The sequence below is a fragment of the Spermophilus citellus genome, assembly GCF_964194105.1.
Source record: "Spermophilus citellus genome assembly, chromosome: 2".
NCBI classification, from domain to species: domain Eukaryota; kingdom Metazoa; phylum Chordata; class Mammalia; order Rodentia; family Sciuridae; genus Spermophilus; species Spermophilus citellus.
This window is the reverse complement of record NC_138183.1, coordinates 35,848,462-35,871,824: the sequence shown is the minus strand read 5'-3', so window position 1 is coordinate 35,871,824 and position 23,363 is coordinate 35,848,462. Positions and strand designations below refer to the sequence as shown.

Genomic DNA, 23,363 nt, shown 5'->3' with positions numbered 1-23,363 from the left:
TGAACCAGGATAATAAAGAAAATCTGTCACCATGCTGGCAGGTTTACTTGTGCAGAGTGACATATATTATATACTGAAGCAGGGAGGATGAGAGCAAGGAGAGGCCTCTGTGGAGCAGGTGCAAAGGGAAGATTCAGGACAGACAGAACCAGCACAAGGTTGAGATAGAGGAAACTGAAGCCCACGGGACACTGAGGATAATCCAGATGACATCATCCAATTCCCTAAGAGATTGATCCCAAAAGAGCAAGCAAAAGCATTTTCAAACATCAACACAATTTGCCTCGGTCTCTGCTGGCCTATTATAGACACCTGACTTCCAACTACAAATTCCAACCCACAGGAAGGAGAACATCACAGTCGGTGCTGCTTTTCATCTTGAAACCTCAAGTGACTGGGCTCCTTCTGCCAGCCTTCACCCTGCTGGGATGCTCTAGACTCAAATGGGCTGAATGCAGCACAGAGACAGGCTCAGTAAGCCCCACACTCCCACACAGCTCCCTGCGTTTATCATGCGGCTTAGCATGCCATTGAACCTGATGCTGGGTACGCATGAAACATTGTAGACCTTTTTTTTTTTTTTTAAGTTAAAAACCCCTGAATGTGGCCAGGCACAATGGCGCATGCCTGTGATTCCAATGGGGCTTGGGAGGCTGAGGCAGGAGGATTGCAAGTTCAAAGCCAGCCTAAGCAAAAGTGACACCATATTTCTAAATAAAATACAAAGTAGGGCAAGAATGTGGCTCAGTGGTCGAGTGCCCTGAGTTAAATCCTTGGTACCAAAGAAAAGAAAAGAAAAGAAAAGAAACCACCCCAAAAACAAAACAAAAAAACACTGAATATATATATATTTTTTCAGGTGAAAAATACTAGAGCTTCATCAGGAATTTCTGGCCACACAACTCCTGCTAAAAGTCCCATGGAGGCAGTTGTCCAAGAGGGCTACAACTAAGGCTGTATAACTTTTTGTCTGTCCATGTGGATATCTCCAGTGATGGCCTGAACAAAGCCAAGTCCCTACACGCTGCCAGCATGTCAGTGCACATCTTTCTCCAAAGCTCCAGATCCAGACAAGATGGCACATCTGCCAGATGTCATAAGTGCTGCAAACTCAAGGTACCCCAAACCAAGCTCATGTTCTTCAAGCTCCAGCCATTGCCTCAGCTGCTTGGGCCACAAATCCAGGCCTCGTGCTCTCGACTATTCCCTGCCCAGGTCCTCCTTTCCTAGGCTGCCCTGTCCCCTCCTGTCTATCTCTGGACCACAGTCATCAACTGCTTCTCATGGACCTCCTTGCCTCCAGCCTTGTTCCCCCAGTTAGTCCTCTAAGAGGTTCACGGAAGAAGCGTTTAGAAGGCAGATCTGTATATAGTTCTCCTTTGCTTAAAATCTCTCAGCAGGCTCCCAGCAAACCTCAAGGTCAACTCCAATCTTGTTGGCAAGACCTTGACTAGACTCCAGTTGACCAGTTTCCTTCCTTGGCAACTCTTGCCAACCTCATCTCCAGTTCTGGCCTGCTGAGCGACTTGTAGCTCCTTACTTCTGGGCCTTTATACATACATCTGGTGCCACACAGCTTAACCCTGCTAACTCTTACTCCTCCTGAATAGCATGGGCCAGGCACTGTTCCTCGAGGAAACTTTTCATGGTTCCTTGAGGCTGGACCAGATGCTCCCCTTTCAGGTCTCTTGTGCCACCCATGGCAGCTCTGTCACTGAACTTCTCACACTGGACTGTCAACATCTTTTTAAAAAAATGAGTTTATTGAGCACTGGCTATACACCAGCTACATGGCTGAGCACTTTACATATGTGCCCTACAATAATTATCCTTGTTATGCCTTGGAGATAAGTAGTATCATTAATCCAAGGGACTTTAGTGGCAGATCACAGGCATATTCTTAATAACTATGCAAGGAGGAAAGCCCTCCCTGAGGGCTTGAACCAGACCCTTTCATTATGGTGCCTAAGAACAAAACCATCATCCTTCCTTTTTTTTTTTTTTTAAATACATGTCTAGGGATTGAACCCAGGGGCACTCTACTACTGCACTATACCCCAGCCCTTTTTTATTTCTTTTGAGGTAGAGTCTAAGTTGTTGAGGGTCTTGCTAAGTTGTGAGGCTGGCCTGGAATTTGTGATCCTCCTGCCTCAGCCTCCTGAATCACTGAGATTCAGAAGTGTGTCAACATGCCTGGCCACCCTTCCTCTTTTTTTTTTTTTTTTTAAATATTTTTATTAGTTGTTGATGAATTTTTGTTTATTTATTTGTATGCAGTGCTGAGAATCGAACCCAGTGTGTCACACATGCTAGGCAAGCATTCTACCACTGAGCTACAACCGCAGCCCCCAACATCCTTCCTTTTTTATTTTATCATTTTCTTTTCTGTTTATAGTACACTTTTATGTTATGCTTTCTGGGTAATATCACCTTAAATCCTCTTTGGAAGTGGGCTGGGTAATATACTACTAAAATGCAATTGCTATTAACCATTCTAGAAACCTGTAAGATCCATGTTTGACATTTGAACAGTGCCCTGTAGTTTACTGAGGACAATTTCTAATACTATGGCAACTGGATCCTCAACCTTAGTGAGAGAAACAAGGTAGGAATTCTTACTTCTCCTGTACAGAAGCAAAGGTAATGTGCACAGTGAATAACAGAGATGTGATACTCAAACCTAGGTGCTGGGCCATGCCTTCTGCAAGGCCTGTCTTGCACCTGCTCCTCAGAGAGGACCTCTCTCCTTACTTTCATCCTTTCCCTGCAGAAAGAAAGAAGCCTTTCCTGTCACCAATCATGTATGAGATTTTTAGGCTGTCATGAAGCTGCCAAAGTGCCTGCAAATGTAAGGTGCTGCTGGCAGCAATGGCTGGTGGTTTGCTCTTAGCATCAACTCCAGTGTCTTGTCAGGGCTTTCCAGGCCCTGGGTGGGGTGGCTCCTTTTTGCCTGAGTCTTTTCAACCTGTCCCTGATGCGTGGGTGAAGTCAGTCTCACACCCAGGACCCCCAGCACAAGATGTTTCTGCTACTGGAATGTCCCATTCTGTACCCCCTTTTCATCACATATGTCCCATTTGCCCCAGAACCTTCACTCACCCTGCTCAGCATAGACATCTCCTCTGGGAAGCCTTCTCAACTACCCTGCTCGAGTTTGCACGGAACGCTGCGATCATTTCTCCCTGAATTCTCTCTTACCTTGCTTCTTCTATTAGGACTTGGGCAACAGGTTTGAGAAGCTGTGTGATATAGTGAATGGAGGCAGAAGACCTGGGTGCTAGTCTCCGATCTGCCTCAAACTTACTGTGTGACCCTGGGTAAGACACCTTCCCTCTCTTGGCCTATTTCCTTTTCTGTGAAATGGGAAAACTTTCTGTCCTGTCCAAATCAGATGATGGACACAAAGTCCTGTGTGTGTTAATAAGATTTAGAAAAGATTATTTTTAAAATGCAAAGTAGCCCCTCACACCCTTCCTACACAAAGCTGCAGGAGCCCGCTCAGCTATCAATAGTCATGTTTCTGGTGACCCAGTAAGGCTCATGTCTACACTCAGCACCTTGCTATTATGTATACACCGCACTGCGTAAGTCAAGTTCCGGAAGATGTTTCCTTCCATTTTGGCTCGGCCGTAGGAGCAGACAAAGACACCTCCCTTCCCGTCCCGGAACAGGCACTTGCGGATGAGGCAGCCCTGCACGGAGCTGGCCAGGGCCATGGCCTCCTTGTCCTTCTGCAGCTCCTGCTGCAGTGAGTGCAGCACCAGGCAGCTAGGCAGCTGAATGGATGCTCCTGGCAGTGGTGGGCCCAGAAAGGAGCCGCCCAAAACGGGGCGCGGGCCTTGCACTTGGTAGGAGAGTCTGTAAGTGAGCTGGTCCTCATCCTCATCCTCACCGCTGGGACTCAGGCCTCCATCGCTGCTGTCTGGCGTCTGGGCCACCCTTTCCCCATCGCTGCCCACCTCTGCCTCCTGGGAGCCAGCCTTGGAATCTGGCTTTGGGGAGCTAGAGGCTGGGCTGGTCGGGCTCTGGCTGCCTTCGATGACAATGTCACAGGTCCTTGGGCTCCAGGCCTGGTCCCGGCTCTCTAGGTCCAGGGACATTAAAAAGTCAGAATCCTCTGTGGGGAGCAAGCTAGGAGAGGACTTGATAAGCCCCAGTAAATACTTGTAGGCCCAGTTCTTATCTGCTGATGGGTGACCTTCAACTGTCACAGAGTTGTTTTCGCTGCCCACAAATTCACAGTTTTCCAGAACACACAGGGGCACGTTGTGCAGGAAGACATGGGTGTTTTTGAAGGTGCAAAACTTCACTTGGCAGGTGCCTGGGCCATGAACCTGAATGTGCCCATTCTCAAAGTTGCAGTTGTCAAACTGGACATGACCTGATGTGGTCTGGAGAATGAAAAGGAGAAACCGGTTGTAAGAGGGCTAAGCTTTGCTTTGGTGGTCAGCTCTCCAGGTGCTCTTTAAGAAGAGTAGAGCAAGGAGAGGCCACGTGTTCCATCAATCATCTCCCCTTCCCTACCAGGGCCTGAGCTGGGGAACTGCTCTGCACCAGACAGGAAGAAAAACTGGGAGCTGCCTGCACTAGTTCCCCTCTGATCCCAAGGAAGGGGGACAGGAGTGGATGATGGCAGAAAAGTTCTCACTTTGCATCATGGCCTTCCTACATGTCTTCAGTGGATTCTCCTAATACTTGTGAAATGCTTAGTGAGAATTCCTCCCTCTCTTCCCTTCCCTTTCTTTTGTAGTGAAAGTTGGAAGGAGGGTAAAAGCTGTATCTGGAGATGTTGGGTGAGATGGAATTGACACATGTTAATAAGGGAGATAAAGCAGGAGAGGGTCACTCTGTAGAGGATCCAAAATGGTCAGAAGAGCCTTTTTTTTTTTTTTTTTTTTTGAGAAAAAGGTTTATTGCTTTGCTATCAAAGGAGAAACACAAGGGATTCCTGTCCCAAAGGCTGTGATTCTGCCCACACCAGGAATGGGGGGCTTATAAAGAGGTAATTCAAAGGCTACATTCTACGTGTTCTCTGTTGGAGTTGTAATTCACTTGTTAATTTGGGAGACAGTCATTTCTGAGATCTTCTGATACCATCTCCAAAGTCTGGATTACTTGTTCCTATGGTGGGTGTGTACTCAGGGACAGATAATTCTGCCTAGGATGGGGAAGAAAGGTAATCCTGTTCCCCCTGAGATTAGGGAAAGGGAGAGATTAGAGCTCAGGAGAGCTTTGAAAAAAAAATTTGGGGGGTAGGAGATGGCACTGTGATTTGAACACAGGGTTTCACACATGCTAAGCAAGTATCCTACCACTAAGCTACACCCTGGTCCTTAGAGGTTTGAATTTTTATAAATATAGGCATTAGCTGGGAACTGAGCAAAACTTTATTAATCCTCCAAAAGCAGGGGAGTCCCTGATCAGTGACTGGGTTATATGAAGAATGTGTCAAATCATAGGCATTTCTCCAGGTCTCACACTCTCAAAGCGCTTTCCTTTCATTCCTGCCCTCTCTTGGGCCTGCAGGCAGGTGCCCTTCACCTGAACCTTCTGCCCTGTTGAACATCTGAACTCAAGGCGTCATGGAACCCTGATCACTGGTGGAGGAGAGCAGGCAGGAGGGCTGAGCCCTACCTGAGCTGAGACAGGTGCTGGGAAAGGGTGAGTCTGTGCTGTGACTGATGACTGCAGTGTGGTGACTGCAGCAAGACAGCAGATTGCTTCTCTAGAGAGGACCAGGTATGCCTCCAGAGCCAGGAAGTCCTGAGCAGTGGTTAAGAGCACAGGCTCTGGAGGGTTGACCACGCAGGACAGCTCCTGGCTCTGCCTTTCTCAAGCATGAACATGGGGCAAATGACTTCACCTCTTTAAGCCTCAGTTTCCTTGTCTGCAGCCCAGGGCTTATTAGTTAATAAAGCATAAAGCACAGTGCCAGGTGCAAAGCTGGCAATAAAAGTTACCATTATTGTCTGGAGTCAGGAACACAAGGAACAGAGAGCCCTCAGGAGTCTGGGGTGGGGAGGGGAAGCCCTGAACCCACAGCATAATTCATCTGGGCCTCTTGGCTCCAGGCCTGACTGAGAGGCAAGCTTGGCAAGACCCAGTTACTTTATATTTCTGGGGGTGGGGGGACCTGTTTCTGGATCTCAAATACTATCAGATGCCATAAAATGAAGGAGGGGGTGTCTCATGATTCCATTTAACAGTCCAGCCACACCTATCCCTTGAACAATCTTTAAAATTCTCTAGCAGTGGCCTCCCTTGAAAGCTTGTCCCAGAGCTGAAGTCCCCTTAACCTCTCCAAGTCCTTCCTTACAGCTAACTTATTTTTTCTAGCTGCAATTTAAGTCCATCTTGTCTTCCTTGATCCTTTCTAAGGATAAAGGCCAGTGCTCTGGAGATGCAGAGCCACTGCTAGGGTCCTCGGGATTCACTGCAAACTGCTGAGAATCGTCCTGGTCTTTGCATTTTTTAGGAAAGGCCATTTCAGGCCACTGTGCCTCTTTTATGCAAAATACTATCATGGACTGAGCACTAATAAACGCCAAGCACTAAGCCAAATGGTGGGCCACCCAGAGGCCCAAGGCCAGGCTCTTTCCCTTGAAGGCCTATGGCTACACTGCTGAGGGGGAAGCAGAGACTGAAATTAACATATTCTTCAAATAATTAATATATTATGAAAATGAGGGGTCTGGAATATTGTTTCTAGACAATGTCCCCTTTCCATGTCTGTGGACCAGCACACGGGAAACATATCAGACCTCAGAGGACTGTGTGTATAGGATAACTATTGAACTCTCAATTCTAACAATTCTAACAGTCCTTCTAAAACATTCTAGAGTCAAAAAAGCAGGATTTTAAGCTTTCAAGGAATCCAACATGATGTGATTTTATAAGTGCTTAGATCAGGAGGCCCAAATTTGAGCTCTAACCTCACTAATTAACCACCTGAGAAAGTTACTTAGCATCTTTAACCTCTAGTACCCCTCATCTACAAAACGGGAACACCACATCTGCTCTATCTGCCACAGTGTTTGTTGAGGGGATCAAGTGAGGCCACGGATGGAAAGTCACCTAGATTATAAATACGGGTTTTGGATCCTAGCTGTCCCTACTGAGTCTGTGACCCTGGGTATATCACTGAATCTTGTTGAGCCTCAACTTCCTTATCTATAAAATCAGATGTCACTACCCATCCCATCAGACTATAGGGAAAGTAAGTGAGATCATGGCTGTAAAGCCCATACCGAGTGCACATCAAGTGCTTCCTAAACGGCTGGTGGTATAATGACCATTACAAATGCAAGAGACAAGATACTAATGGTAGTAATAGGGGAAATATAATTTTTACCAAATAGGTACATAATCCAAATATTGCAGAAGGTAGGCAAGATATAAGCTGTAGACTGTTGTGCCAGGAACTACCAACGCCTTCATACATGCTTTGCTCTAAACACATCTGTGTGTTCATGGAAGGAATGTGTTGGAATAACATTTCCTGATCCCTTCTCCAGTCACCCTTGAGAAGTAGCCACTCCTGGTAAAAGCCTGACTTTCCTTGACCTGCGTAGGGCGGGGTGTTCATGTGTTGAGATTTGCTGCCCCTGCATGACCTTCTCTCTGGCTCACCCGCTGCCATGAGCAGCTAGCTAATGAGTTCTCTGCTTCCTCTCACCATGTTGCAGCCTGGCTTGCCCACCAGGCTACTCAACCTGTAGCTCCAGAGAATCTAGTTGGAAAGGGAACAGCAGTTTTGACCCCAAAGCCAAGGCTCATTTTCTAATACAGCTCTGATGGGGATAAAATTGTGCCCATTTCTCAATGGGTTCAGACCTCAGAGGACTGTGTGTATAGGAATAGCTATTGAACTCTCGATTCCAACAAAAATTGAGAAGAGGCCATGACCCTGGGTTCAGGGCTGGATGGCATCTACTAGATGTGACACCCACCTTATACATGATGGGTGAGAACCAAGCTGGCATGAAGATGAGGTTGCACAGGCGTGTGGTTGAGCAGTGCTGATCAATGCTGGCTAGCAGGGCCACCTCACCCAACTTGCCATGGCCTACAATCTCCACAGGCACCTTCAGGATGATTTCACCTTGCTCTTCGTACACACCTGGAAACAGCACAATTCGGTCATACAGGCTGGCCATGGCCAAGGCGCTGCCCAGACTGTCAAACTCATGGCCTGGCCCAACACTTAGGGTGCGTCGTTCCCTCCTCCTGCGGAATAGAGAAAAGCAGACAGAGGACTCCAAGTCCAGGGCGTTCTTGGTCCATGTCTTGGAGGCAAGGTAATGCTGCTTGAAGGCCTCCCGCCAAGACTCGGGCTCCACGTCAGGCTGGTTGGGCCAGTTGGGATGGCGGCACTCCGTACAGCCTAGGCACAGCTGCCGCCAGCGAGTACTGTCAAGACTGAGGATCAGTTCATACCAGGCCCTGCACACCAGGCTGCAGCGGCCCAGATCAGGAAGGTGCAAGTAGGCTAAGATCATGCGCCACAGCTCCAGGGGCAGGCCTCCAGCCTCCATGGTCACCTGGAGAAAGATACAAAAGAGAAGAGGCTTTTGTTTACCCTGTTTACCTTTCCCCTTCATAACATACCCAACCATCTCCCTAGGGATGAGCGAGTGAACAAGGCCCAGCCAATCAAAGGACCCCCTTCCTGTGATCAGAATCCTTCTCTGACCAAGTGTTAGAAGGAAGACTCTTTTCTCTTTGGTCAGACACTTTAAGGATATGACTCCAGAACTGCTGGCAGCTAGGTACCCCTCTCCGTGGAGAAAACCTTGTGGAATGAGAGCGAAGCAGAAAAGAATAGAGATGGAAGATGAAAAATGAAAATGAGTATGAAAAAAGGTGAGTACACTTGTATGTGTCTGGTGGTGCCGAATACAGATTCCTAAAGATACCCTCACATCTACGGTTCTTCCTTCAATCTAGTGAGGGGCTCCAGTGGCCTTCCATAAATCCCCTTTATGCTAAAACTAGTTTGATTTAGGTTTCTGTGACTTGTAACTGAAAGGGTTTGGATTCATAGAGAGGGAACCTACCTTTGGCTCTGATGGTCCTATGGGTGTGGATCCCTTAGTTTCCCTGGGAAGAGACCACTATCTCTTCATACCAGTAGGAAGAAGAATGGAGTCTGTCTGTCTCTCCTTATTCCCAGATCAAATCACTGCTACTGTTTTCCATGTGGGGCAGCCCCTGGAAAGACTGCGTGGGTTTTGGTCCTGGCTCAGTCACTGGTTACTGATGTAATCCTAATGTCCTAAACATCTAGTAGGCTGGCTGCCCAGCCATCTGCCTCCTTGCTTACTCTGGAAAATATCCTTCTCTCTTACTGATTTATACCACACAGTTACAGAGGCTTCCTGAAGATGTGTATATAGAAAAATGATACCCCAACTCCTAAGCTGCAACTGATTGGCTGCAATTGATCCAAATGGCTCTTCGAGACCTCCAAGAGAATATGAGGTGCTATTCTAAAATCAGGGTAGTTTCCTTCCTGAGTGATGGGAAATGCATGCCTTCTTTCCTAAGCTATAAACTCAGGAATAGGCTGAGCTTGGTGGCGCACACTTGTAATCCCAGAGACTCAGGAGGCTGGAGGCAGAAGGACTGCAAGTTCCAGGCCAGCTCTGGCAACTTAGTGAGACCTTGTCTCAACAAATAAACAAACAAATGGGCAGGGCTGGAGGTGTAGCTCAGTGGTAGAGTGCTCCTGGGTTCAATTCCCAATTCTGCCAAAAGTAATAAATACACAATATTTAGATAAATACAAACAAACTCAGAGATAGTTGCTGGTGATCATTTTTCCCTGAGATGGGAGGCAGAAGTGGGTCTATAATGAGAGAAGAATGAATCAGAGACACAGAAAAAAAGCCGAGAAAAGAGCAGAAGCATTCCAGTTTCTCTGGGGCAGGCCTCGCCTCAGTCCTCTCCCCAGAGCTCAGCTTTATCCTTGCCCTTTGAATGCCATCGGGTCTCTTTGCTCTTATAATAGATTCTCCTTTTGGCAAAGCTGACCTCATTGAATTTCTGTTCTTGTACCTCGAGCCCTCTTGTTTATTTTTATTTTCTTTGTGGTGCTAGGGATCACACTTGGCCTGACATGCTAGGCAAGCGCTCCATCTCTGAGCCACACCCCAGGTCCCTCTCACTTATGTGTCAACTTGCCCATCTGAAAACCAAAAGGGCGGAGACACATGACCTAGAGAACTTGCTAGCATGTCTCTAGACAACTGGAAATAAGAACTAGAACAGGGCAGGCTCCATGACTGACCTTCTGTCAAACGGCTTTCCTCCCCAGGGCCTTGCTTTTCCTCTCAGTTTTCTGAAAATGGTGCTCATACCTATCAGGTATCTAGCTCCAATAAGGTTAGAAGCACAAACGTGTGATCACATCTGGAAGAAATGCTCAGCTTCCTCAAGCCTGGTGTGGTTTAAACTCTACAGGTTAGAGGAGCACGGAGGCTCCTCTGTCATGGTCACTTTTTACCAGGTCCTCAGCAGCACTGGAGAAAAGCTGGGATCCAGACTGTTACACTTCATAGAGAAAGACCATTCCCCTAGATAAACGCCACTTTACTCATGGTGGTTCTGTGATATTGATATCTCCCGTCCCTCACTTCTTTCTTTAGCTGTATTGTCTTGGTCATTTTAAGAGAAAAACATTCTTTTATCCATTTCTGCATCAATTCTGTAGCTGAGTGATCATATCCATCTCCTTAGCTTCCACTACCACTGTACATGTATGACTACAAAATCTGAATTTCCAACCCCAGATGTCTCTTTCGAGTTCCTTAGGGGAATGCACAATTTCCTGTTGGGCATTTCTACTTGGCTATTCCAGAGATTTAAAATAAATAAATAAATAAAATAAAAGGGGAAAAAATCAACATTATGTCCAAAACTGAACTCTGACTTTCATGTTAGGTTATGACAAAATAGTTGGAACTGGAGTCCCCCTCTGGCATAAACAATTATAAAGCTGGATAAAATATATGAGGCAACTGAATATACACTCAGGCACTGGGCAATGAGCTGCTCAGGACCACGATTTTTGAGAAAAAGAGAAGGTGGGAGGCAAGTGCCACAAAGGCCTTTTCATCCGGGGCACTTTCTTACTGTGGTGGGGAGAGATGGAGGCTGAGCAGAGTGGTGGTCTCATTGAGCGGCAGACTTGAGTTCTGAGCTGCTGAAGAGGCTGGTGGTTGCAAGGCAAGGTACCAGACCAGAGAGAGCAGCACAGCCGGGCTGCACATGTGCAGGCCAAGACTATGCAGCCCTAGTGGAGACAGCCTGCTATGGGGTTGAGAACCAAAAAGTGAACCTTAGAGATCATGCAGAGCTGGGAGACAATGGAATTCTAGCCCAGACAATGTGGAGAATTCATTTGGAGTCTCAAGAAGAACTGGCCATATTCTAATTCAAATTTGAAGAATAAAAGCAGGCCTGCTGTAGCTCAGTGGTAGAGCACTTGCCTGGCATGGATGAGGTCCTGGGTTCAATCCTTAACACTGCCAAACCAACCAACCAACAAATGTGCAAAACCAACCAACAAATGGATACAATTACAACAAATATAATTACTCATTCTCCCATCAAAATAACAGCAACAAAAACTATTAAAAAAAAAAGTCAGCCTGACATATTAAAAGGTTCTGCCATTGATTTCACCATCTGTAGAATGAAACTGAATAAACACTCTTTGAAGAAAAAAAAAAGAACAAAATCTAGACCCCTTCAACCCAACAGCCAGAAGATATACTTGAGTATGGCCTAGAAAAACAGAGTTCCAAGTAGAGCCACACATGTATCAGTCAACTGAGTTGGAAAAGGGTCAATGTAATTCAAGGGTGAAAAGCCTTTCAATAAAAAGCTCAATATTCGGGGCTGGGGATGTAGCTCAAGCGGTAGCGCGCTCGCCTGGCATGCATGTGGCCCGGGTTCGATCCTCAGCACCACATACAAAGATGTTGTGTCCGCCGAGAACTAAAAAATAAATATATATAAAAAAAAGCTCAATATTCACAGATAACAATTTGGTATCTGTATGGGAAAAAAATGAACCTTGACGCATACCTCAGACTATACAAAAACCAACTCATGATGGGTTGTAGACCTAAACATTAAAGCTTGTAAAACTTCTAGAAGAAAACATGGGAAAATAAAAATTTTAACCCCCAGGTAAAGAAAAACTAATAAACCAGTCTATCAAAATTAAAATTTTCTGTTCATCAAAAAATACAATTAAGAACAAGAAAAGACAAGAGAGAAAATGGGAGCAGATATTTGCAATACACATATAGGACAAAGGGCTTGTATCCAGAATGTTAAGAAATCGCGCACTCAGTAACCAAAAAGTTCAATAAAAAATAGGCAAAAGATCTGAACAAAAGTTTCACAAAAGAAAAATAAGCAGCCAATAAATTCATGAAGTTAAAAATCATAGTATTCACTGTAGGTTGAGCATCCCTTATCCGAAATGCTTGGGGCCAGAAATGGTTCAGATTTTGGAATATTTGCATACACTAATGAAGTATCTTGGAGATGGGCTCCAAGTTTAAACATGAATTCATTTATGTTTCATGTCTTAGAATCTGAAAATAATTTATATAATATTTTAAGTAATTTTATGCATGAAACAAAGTTTTGTGTTCTGGAATTTTCGACTAGTGGCATCATGTTGGCATTCAAAATTTTGGATTTTTAGATTGGGGAGCTCAGACTGTAAAACCACAATGAAATGCCACTTTGTATGCACTGAAATGGCTAAAATTAAAAGTACCCAAAGCATCGAATTAGCATAGATGTGAAGCAGCCGGACAGACCTCTCCAACATCACCAGTAGGAGTATAAATTACTAGCATCAATTCAGAAAACTGGCACTTTCTTCTACAGTTAAAGGAATTCCATTCCTAGATATTTACACACAAAAAATTAAAGCACATATATCCAAAAAAATCCCATCCAAGAAGGCTTACAGCAGCTTCAATTACAATAATAAAACAACGAAAAACTGAAACAACCCAAATGTCCACCAACATAATCCTGGATAAATAAATTGTGATGTATTCATGACAGAATACTATTCAGTGATAAAAAGGAATGAACTACCGATGTAGGCAATAACGTGGATGTATGTCAAAAACACGTCGGGAGAAAAAAAAAAAAAAAAGCCATTCACAAAAGACTAAGTATTCATGTTATAATTCCATTTAGGTTTATAAAAACAGACCTAACTAATCTATGGTGATAAAAATCAGAACATTGCTTGCCATAGGGTCTTGAAGACAACTTTGGAAGTGAAGGAAATGTTTTATATCTTGATTGGTATATTGGTTACATGGGTGCATATGTTTGAAAAAACCCTCACTGGATAGTATGTTTCAAAATGTGCAATCCATTGTATGTGAACTTCATCTCAGTTTTATTTTTTTGATTCTGGGGATGCTTAACCATTGAGCTATATTCCCAGCCCGTTTTTTCCTATTTTTTTTAATATTTATTTTTTAGGTGTAGATGGACACAACACATGCCTTTATTTTTATGTGGTGCAGAGGATCGAACCCCAGTCCCGCCCATGCTAGGCGAGCACTCCACTGCTGAGCCATAATCCCAGCCCTTCCTTTTATTTTTTTGAAACAGGGCCTCAATAATATTGTTGAGGCTGGCCTCAAACTTGTGATCTTCCTGTCTTAGTCTCCCAAGTCACTGGAATTATAGGCATGCACTACCATAATAGTAGTTCATATTATAATCTCTCCATCCATCTGTATTCTATATCATGGTTAATGGCACCAGCTTCTTCCACCTGACTGCTCAAGTCAGTAACTAGGGAAAGCTTCTTGATTTCTTCTCTTCTCCCTCTTTTTCTCTCTTCCTGCTTCAGATAGTCTCTAAAGTTCTGTTTTTCACTTCCTTAAATTAATCATGTCCTTGTACTTCTTTATGGTTTTATCTTACAAGTATGCATTCCCATGTACCATAGTTTTAGTTTTGTCCTTAGGGTTTTAGCTTCATAGGTCTTTTGGTTCTGATTTATTTTATTTATTTTTTTTAGAGAGAATTTTTTTTAATATTTATTTTTTAGTTTTCAGCGGGCACAACATCTTTGCTTGTAATGTGGTGCTGAGGATCGAACCCAAGCCGCACGCATGCCAGGTGAGCGCGCTACCGCTTGAGCCACATCCCCAGCCCATGATTCTGATTTAATCTACAGGTTCCATTCTCTCTGTCTCTTCTTTACAATTTATTTGTTGAAGAACCCAACCCTTTTAGCCAGTTTCCCACAGTCTGATTTCTCCCGACTGCACGCATACTCATGGGAGAGTTCAACTTGTTCCCCTGACATCAGTATTTCCTGCATGTTGGCCGTTGGATCCAGAGACTTGCTGGATTCCACTCCTGTATTCCACCCCCAGGATGCCTAGTAAGAGGTACTGCTGTCTTCTTAGCAGGAGGCACATTTATGGTTGTCTCTCTTTGAGACATCTTTCGCCTCTTATTGGTTCCACAGTCCCTTTGACACAACCCAGGAATCTCTGATAGCTTCTTAGCTCTCTGTTATGTCCAAAGTTCCTGGCTTATTTTATACATTTCCTGCCCAAACATGGTATCAGTCATTTCTTTAAGAAGATGTTTTTTAAAGTATGGATATAATTGCAGATCTACATCCATTTATAAGAAATAATATAGAGGGGCTGGGGATGTGGCTCACGCGGTAGCGCGCTCGCCTGGCATGCGTGCGGCCGGGTTCGATCCTCAGCACCACATACCAACAAAGATGTTGTGTCCGCCGAGAACTAAAAAATAAATATTAAAAATTCTCTCTCTCTCTCTCTCTCTCTCTCTCTCTCTCCTCTCTCCTCTCTCACTCTCTCTTTAAAAAAAAAAAAGAAATAATATAGAGAGGTCCCTTGCATATGTTGTTCATATTTCCTTCAGTGCTAATATTTTACAAAACTACAGTATAAGATCATACTCAGCATAAGGACCCTGATAATTTTATTCAGATTTCTTGTTTTATTTTTACTTATGTGTTTCTGTGCTTATGTATTAAGTTCTGTACAACTGTTATCTGTGTAGGTTTGTGTATCCACCACCACACAAGAAACACAGGATCCTTCACAATGGCCTTTTAAGTCACACCTACTTGATAGCTGCCTCCCCTTCCTCTAATCTCTGGCAACCATTAATTTGTCCTCCATTTCTGAAATCAGGTCATTTAAAAATATTATATAAATGGAATCATATAGTATGCAATCTTTTGAGATTAGCTTCCCCCCCACACACACTCAGCATAAGTCCCTGGATATTCACCTAAGCTGTTTTGTTTATCAATAGTTTATCTCTTTAGAATGCCACATTCTTTAATATGGACATTCCACAGTATGCTTTTGTAGAATTTTGACAAATGAAGTCACATGTGTAATCCAAACCCCTATTAAAAAAGGGAACACTCCAGGAAGTTCCCTGAGTCTTTTCGGTTAATTCCAACCCCAAGAGGAAATCATTGCTCTGATTTTCCACCATTAGTTTTGTCTGTTCTAGAATTTCCTATAAAGGAAATCATGGGGTATATATACTTTTGGAAGGCTTCTTACATTCAGCATAATCTGAGTTGCATATCTCAATAGTTTATTTCTTTTTACTGTGGAATTGTACTTTACTGTATATGTTAATATATCATTTTCTTAAAAAAATCAATTGTCCTATGATGGAAGATTGAACAGTTTCCAGTTTGACTGTTATAATAACGCTGCTAAGAATAGTTCCAAAAAGTGCTTTTGAGAACCTGTTTTAATTTCTTTTAAGTAAATACCTAGGAGTGGTATCAGTGGGCCCTTCTCCCAAAGAGGCTCTACCATTTCACACCAAGAATTTCCAAGAAACACAGTTCCTCTACAACTTCACCACCTGTTGCTGTCAGTCTTTTAATGTTACCATTCTGGTATGTAATGCTATACTGTTTTGGTTTTCATTTATTTCCCTCATGACTAATGACGTTAAGCATGTTTTCAGGCAGTCATCCATGTATCTCCTTTTTGAAGTGCCTATTCAAATCTCTGGCTTATTTTAAAATCAGGCATTATTTTTATTATTGAATTATAAGATGTCCTTATATATCTTTTGCCAGACTTATGTTCTGTGAATATTTTCTTCCAGTTTGTGATTTGCCCTTTGTCTTAATGGGATCTTCTGATGAGAACTTTGTAAATTGAGTGAATTCTCGTTTTACCATTTCTTTCATTCTGGTGTGTGTGTGTGTGTGTGTGTGTGTGTGTGTGTGTATGGTACTAGGGATTGAAACCAGGGCACTCTATCACAGAGCTACATCCCTAGCGTTTTAAAATTCTATTTTGAGATAGGGTCTCGATAATTTGCCCAGGCTGGCCTCACACTTGTGATCCTCCAGCCTTCAGAGTTACAGGAATTATAGGTTTGCACCATCATGCCTAGCTAGTTTTATCATTTTTTCTTTCATGATTATTAATTTTTTTCTTGACTGGAAAACTTCTGGTAATCACTAGGTCATAAATACAGTCTCCTATATTATGAACATTGTGGCTTTTAACTTTTACTTTTTTTTTTTTTTTTTAAAGAGAGAGAGAGAGAGAGAGAGAGAGAGAGAGAGAATTTTTTTAATATTTATTTTTAGTTCTCGGCGGACACAACATGGTTGTTTGTATGTGGTGCTGAGGATCGAACCCGGGCCGCACGCATGCCAGGCGAGCGCGCTACCGCTTGAGCCACATCCCCAGCCCTTAACTTTTACTTTTGTTCTATGATCCACTGTGAACTAATGTTTGATATGGCATGAGGGGGTGATTGAGGTTCATTTTCTAATTTTTTTTTTCCTATGCAGCTATCAATAGTGTGGATCTATTTCTAGGCTATTATTCTGTTTCCCTGATCTCTTTGTCAATCCTAAGGCCTGCACCACACCACCAACACATTTCTGACATTTTTTTCCTTTCATGAATTGTGCATTTGATGTCAAGTTTAAGAACTCATTACCTAGTTCTAGATCCTAGAGATTTTTCTCTCTCATTTTTTCCTAAAAGTTTTATAATTTTACATTTTACACTTAAGCCTATAATCCATTTTTTATTTGGAGATAAGATTCAGACTGAAGTTTATTTATGTATCTATTTATTTGTGTGCCTATGATGTCCAGCTGTCCCAGCACCACTTGTTGAAAAGGTTAGCCTTTCTCCATTGAATTGCTTTTGTATTCTTGTCAAAAATCAACTCAATATATTTTTGTCCTAGTTTCTTTTAATGGACGTTATATTTCAGAACCACAACCTGGGTATCAGACCTGCTTATTTCTACTGGCCTGGTCATTTTTCTAAGCCTACTTGGTGTACTTCTGTATCCTCCATAGGACTGTGAGTTTCCTTCAAGTAGGGTCTGGGTACTTATTTCTGAAGATTCAACACCCAAAGTTGACTCCCTTCTCAGTTCCAACTCTTCAGGACAAGAGAAAAGACAAGAAGAGCATTCTTAGCTATAAGGCACTGAGATAACTCCTGTGCCACTGTCCCAGGCCCTTTGAGAACAGGGTTTTGAGTTTTTTCAGCCTGTGGGTTCTTTCAATCAAATATGCCAATAAGTGATGATTTATCATTATCTCCAACCAACCACTAGCACCTCAGCAGGCTGAAATAACCTTTTTGTCTGACCCTCACATAACCTATTTCCCTCAGAAGGTCTCATTTTCGCATTCCACAACCATCCCAACTTTACTCAAGACCTTTCAGAAAGCTTTACAGGGCTCTGTCTCTAATTGTTTTATAATTCAAATGTTGCTTTTCTTATCACAGTGTTATTTGCATGAAGAAGGAGCTCTGACAGCAAGGCCACTCTGAGGGGGTTAAATACAATTCAGCCTCAATAAGCCCCTCCCTGCCAGCTGCAGCTGGCCCTCTGCGTCCACAGTTCCATATCCATGGATTCAACCAACTGCTTATTGAAAATAAAATTGTATCTGTAATGAACAGGTACAAACATTTTCTTGTCAATTTCCTAAACAGTACAATTTAACAAAACTATTTATATAGCACTGACATTGTATTGGGTATTATATAAGTAATCCAGAGATGATTTAAAGTGTATGAGAGTTCTGCCGTTGTGTATAACAAATTAGAATAAATTTTAAAAAATAAAGTATATGAGAGGATGTGCATAGGTTATATGCAAATACTATGTCTTTTTTTTGGTACCAGATTATTGACCCCAGGGGTGCTTAACCACTGAGCCACATCCCCAGCCCCTTTTTGTATTTTATTTAGAGACAGGGTCTCACTGAGTTGCTTAGGGCCTCATTAAGTTGCTGAGACTGGCTTTGAACTCACAATCTTTCTGCCTCAGCCTTTGGAGCCACTGGTATTACAGGCGTGTGCACCCAGCTATACTATGTCATTTTACATGAGGGGCTTGCTGCACACTGGCAGATTTTAGTATTTGTAGTTGTGTGGCTGTGGGGCAGGGGGTGGTATTCTGGAACCAATCTCCTACAGATGCTGAGGGATGATAATATGTTCTTGGCTTCCCTCAGTTACAAAGTAATAAAAAATATTATTTTGCTATCTCCATATAAGTCTTGGTAACCTGTACTTGGTTCTCTAAATTCAAAGACTTCACATATTATACTTCTTCTATCTAGCCCCGACCCTTCACGCAGGCCACTTCTGCTAACTAGCTCAGATTTAGTCTCCTCCTTCCACATAATAGATGCCACCCCCTCCCCCATCACACTATGTCCCCACACAGTTTACACTTTTCTTTTTGAATATCTCTATCCTCTTAAAAAAAAAAAAAAACTCAGGCTGGGGTTGTGGCTCAGAGATGGTAAAGTGCTCACCTAGTACATATTTTATTAACTGGTGACTTCAATTTAAAATCACTAGAAGAATTATATTATCCCCATTTTTATAATTTCCCATATGAAAGTATGCAAACCATCCACTATCCAAACAGTTCATCCCTGAGGGCCAGTTCATTTTAAACAGGACCAATTGCTGCATCTGGAAGGAATATCTTTTGATCATTATAAGAGCTCTGACCTACTTCTTCTTAGACCTCTTGTTCTCCACCCCACGTCCTACTTTCTGATTAGTTCTTCTGAGTATAACTGGGTACTGTTTTTCCAGGGAGTGCCATATACTATGTACTTTTCAAGAAGTTCTTTCCTTCTACAAGGAACAACTCTGACAGGTAGGTGTTTAAGAGTGAATGAGCTGGGCTGGGGATGTAGCTCAGCTGGTACAGTGCTTGCCTCTCATGCACACGGCCCTGGGTTCAATCCCCAGCACCACCAAAAGAGTGAACAAGCTAACCTTAATCTACATAGCCTCCCAGGTAAGAGGCTTCATGTCTGTTCATGCAGGCCCCTCCCTGGGACCTCTGCTAATATTCCAATTCTTTGGAGGCATGTGATTTAAATCACTATTAATGAAACAGGAGTCCATTCCATGCTTTGGACATAATTGTTTCTGCCTACCTATGAGCCTTATTTAAAAACTGACCCCCCATTTTTCTTCTCCTTCTTCCCAATCTTGGGGGAAGCAAGATTACCCTTTGTCCCATCCTAGGCTGAATTATCTTTTTTGAGAAAAAACTACACCAGTAGGAGTGAAGTAATTCAAACCTCAGGGACAGAGTCAGCCGACTCTAAGAAATGGCTATCTCCCAAGTCCACAAGTGAATTATGACCCCTGAGAAGGCACACCTGGAATGTAGCCTTTGACTCACTTCTTTAAAAACCCTATTTCCAACCCAATCAACAAATGGGCCAAGGACCTGAACAGACACTTCTCAGAGGAGGATATACAATCAATCAACAAGTACATGAAAAAATGCTCTCCATCTCTAGCAGTCAGAGAAATGCAAATCAAAACCACCCTAAGATACCATCTCACTCCAGTAAGATTGGCAGCCATTATGAAGTCAAACAACAACAAGTGCTGGCGAGGATGTGGAGAAAAGGGTACTCTTGTACATTGCTGGTGGGACTGCAAATTGGTGCGGCCAATTTGGAAAGCAGTTTGGAGATTCCTGGGAAAGATGGGAATGGAACCACCATTTGACTCTGCTATTGCCCTTCTCGGACTATTCCCTGAAGACCTTAAAAGAGCATGCTACAGGGATACTGCCACATCGATGTTCATAGCAGCACAATTCACAATAGCTAGACTGTGGAACCAACCCAGATGCCCTTCAATAGATGAATGGATAAAAAAAATGTGGCATCTATACACAATGGAGTACTATGCAGCAATAAAAAATGACAAAATCATAGAATTTGCAGGGAAATGGATGGCACTAGAGCAGATTATGCTTAGTGAAGCTAGCCAATCCCTAAAAAACAAATACCAAATGTCTTCTTTGATATAATGAGAGCAACTATGAACAGAGCAGGGAGGAAGAGCAGGAAGAAAAGATTAACATTAAACAGAGACATGAGATGGGAGGGAAAGGGAGAGAAAAGGGAAATTGCATGGAAATGAAGGGAGACCCTCATTGCTATACAAAATTACATATAAGAGGTTGTGAGGGGAATGGGAAAATAAACAAGGAGAGAAATGAATTACAGTAGATGGGGGTAGAGAGAGAAGATGGGAGGGGAGGGGAGGGAGGATAGTAGGGGATAGGAAAGGTAGCAGAATACAACAATTACTAATAGGGCATTATGTAAAATTGTGGATGTGTAACCGACGTGATTCTGCAATCTGCATTTGGGGTAAAATTGGGGGTTCATAACCCACTTCAATCTAATGTATGAAATATGATATGTCAAGAGCTTTGTAATGTTGTGAACAACTAATAAAAAAATAAAATTAAAAAAAAATAAAACCCTATTTCCCCTGATAGGCAGAATCACAGCCTCTGGGACAGAAATCCTGTGTTTCTCCTTTGCTAGCAAAGCAATAAAACTTCTTTCCCCTTTTTCTCAAAACCTTGTCCTAATTATTAGATGGGCACTGGGGACAGGACTGAACTTTTGATAATACTACCTACATTACAACCACCGTGCTGGCCACTGAAGCTTGCCTCCCTGCCAACTTCAGCCTAGTTTACTACATCACATGTTCCACCCAGCCAACCCCTTGTGTGCTCCATGTTACATCTCATAGCATCCAGCACTGCCAATTCTGGTCCCAGATGGATTTGTCATGGTTACTCAACAGCCCATTAACAAAAACCTGGGCCACAGTTTAGTTAGAATACAGCAAAAATCCAACACAGCATCTAATATCTAGCAAAAAGTACATGCTTATTAACACTGCTTTTAATAAGCAGAAATGAATTTCTTTCCATCAAGTCTTTACCTCCAATTTTTAGGTGAATAATTAGTGTTTTCTTAATCTTACATAATTTATTTACTATGTAAACAGAGCTTTGGGGATCACCCCCCCTCCCCATGAGATAGCTGCATCAACCTAGAAATTTCCACATATTCTTTTGTTGTTGTTGTTACTGGAGGTTGAACCAGGTACACATTTCCATGGAGCTACACCCCAGTTCTTTTTATTTTTTCTTTTGAGACAAGGTCTCACTAAGTTGCAATTCTCCTGCCTCAGCCTCCTGAGTCAATGAGATTACAGGTGTGTGCCACTATGCCCAGCCTACACAGAGATTCTTTTTTTTTTGGGGGGGGGTACTGGGGATTGAACTCAGGAGTACTTAGCCACTGAGCTTCATCCCCAGTTCTAGTTTGTATTTTATTTAGAGACACGACCTCACTGAGCTGTTTAGTGCTTTGCTGTTGCTGGCTTTGAATTCGCCATCCTCCTGTCTGAGCCTCCTGAGCTGCTGGGATTATAGGCATGTGCCATCTACACAGAGATCCTTAAGGTCTCAATGTGCATAAGAAATTAAAGAATAAAAATCCTTTTCATTCCTCAGTTTATTTGTTTTCCCACATGGCCCTTCAGGAGTTGGGGGGACACTGGGATGAGAAAAAATGATAAGCAAATCAAGTGATAAGCAAATCAACACAGCTAATATCAACATGAGACAGAAAGAATTAAGCACCATTGCAGCTTATAGAGCTCCAGAGTAAAGAGAATATTTGAGCCAGATTTGGTAGGACTTCCCATAGAAGTAGATCTTTAATCATGGCTCTTGACTATCTACCTATGAATCACCCAGGGCTTGTTCCTAGCACCACTTCAGGCCTCCAGAATCTTGATCTCTAGAGTAGAAGCAATTATGTGTGGTTTTTTTTTTTGTTTTTTTTTTTTGTTTGTTTGTTTTTTTTTTTTTGAGAGAGAGAGAGAGAGAGAGAGAGAGAGAGAGAGAGAGAGAGAGAATTTTATTTATTTTTTAGTTTTTTCGGCGGACACAACATCTTTGTTTGTATGTGGTGCTGAGGATCGAACCCGGGCCACACGCATGCCAGGCGAGCGCGCTACCGCTTGAGCCATATCTCCAGCCCAATTATGTGTGTTTTTAAAAAGCTGTCTATAGATTGTGTTAGCCACCCGCCATCCATACCTCGATGCAGCATCGGTAACATATGACTCTCCTCCTTAGCTTCAACCCTTTCACCAATGTGGACTTTGCTGCGTCAGGCAAAGAGCAGTTATCCCAAAGAAGACCTGGGATCAAGTTGGAAGTGAACTTGAACAAGCCCATTAACCACTCTGGGCCTCAGTTTTCTTACATAAATTGAGGATTTTGATACCACCCCAAAGGCTTATTGTGATGATTAAAAGAGCTCTTGTAGTGTGTGTGAGGTCCTGGGGTCCATCTCCAGCACCCATGCTGGGTGGGAGGAGGGTGGTGACCTAATGTACATCTGTTGGTAACTGATGCCTTTTGATTATTTCCAGTTTTTCCTCCAGGCACTTGATGAGATTTTGGTCTCTTGTCACTCTTGAAGGTGGGCAGGGCCATATGCCTAGAATTAGCTAATGTCTACCCGCCCTACCACTGATTGAACCCAGGGGCACTTACCCACTTACTCACATACCCAGCCCTTCTGGTGTTTTGAGATAAGGCTGCCTCAACCTCCCAAGTCGCCAGGATTATAGGCATGCGCCACTGAGCCTAGCTAGCAAATGGGTTTTTAGAAGAGATGCGTGTTACTTCTGGCTTACAGCATTTAAGATCCTCCAGAGCTCATTCTCATTCAGCTCTGGTTCTGCAACTGGCAATATATGATGACTACCCAGGTAACCTGAATCCTTTGAGTGATTGGGGTATGGAAAATAGACCTTCATTTTGAGTTAAGGCATTAAGAACTTGGGTAGTATCCAGGTGCGGTGGCACCCACCGATAATCCCAGCAATCTGGGCGGCTGAAGCAGAAATATCTCAAGTTCAACACTAGCCCCAGCAACTTTA

General features: G+C 43.1%; 1 protein-coding gene across 1 annotated transcript in view; it reads right to left on the bottom strand.

Annotated features, from left to right (window-relative positions):
* Positions 1-23,363, bottom strand: part of FBXO10 (F-box protein 10) — a 63,973-nt gene that overhangs the window by 22,838 nt on the left and 17,772 nt on the right. The window contains exons 2-3 of the mRNA XM_081279341.1: positions 7,950-8,540; positions 3,558-4,391 (exon numbers count right to left, since the gene is read on the bottom strand). Of these exons, the coding sequence (XP_081135467.1) occupies positions 3,558-4,391; positions 7,950-8,534 (1,419 nt within the window). The 5' untranslated portion in view covers positions 8,535-8,540. The remainder of the gene's footprint in view (positions 1-3,557; positions 4,392-7,949; positions 8,541-23,363) is intronic.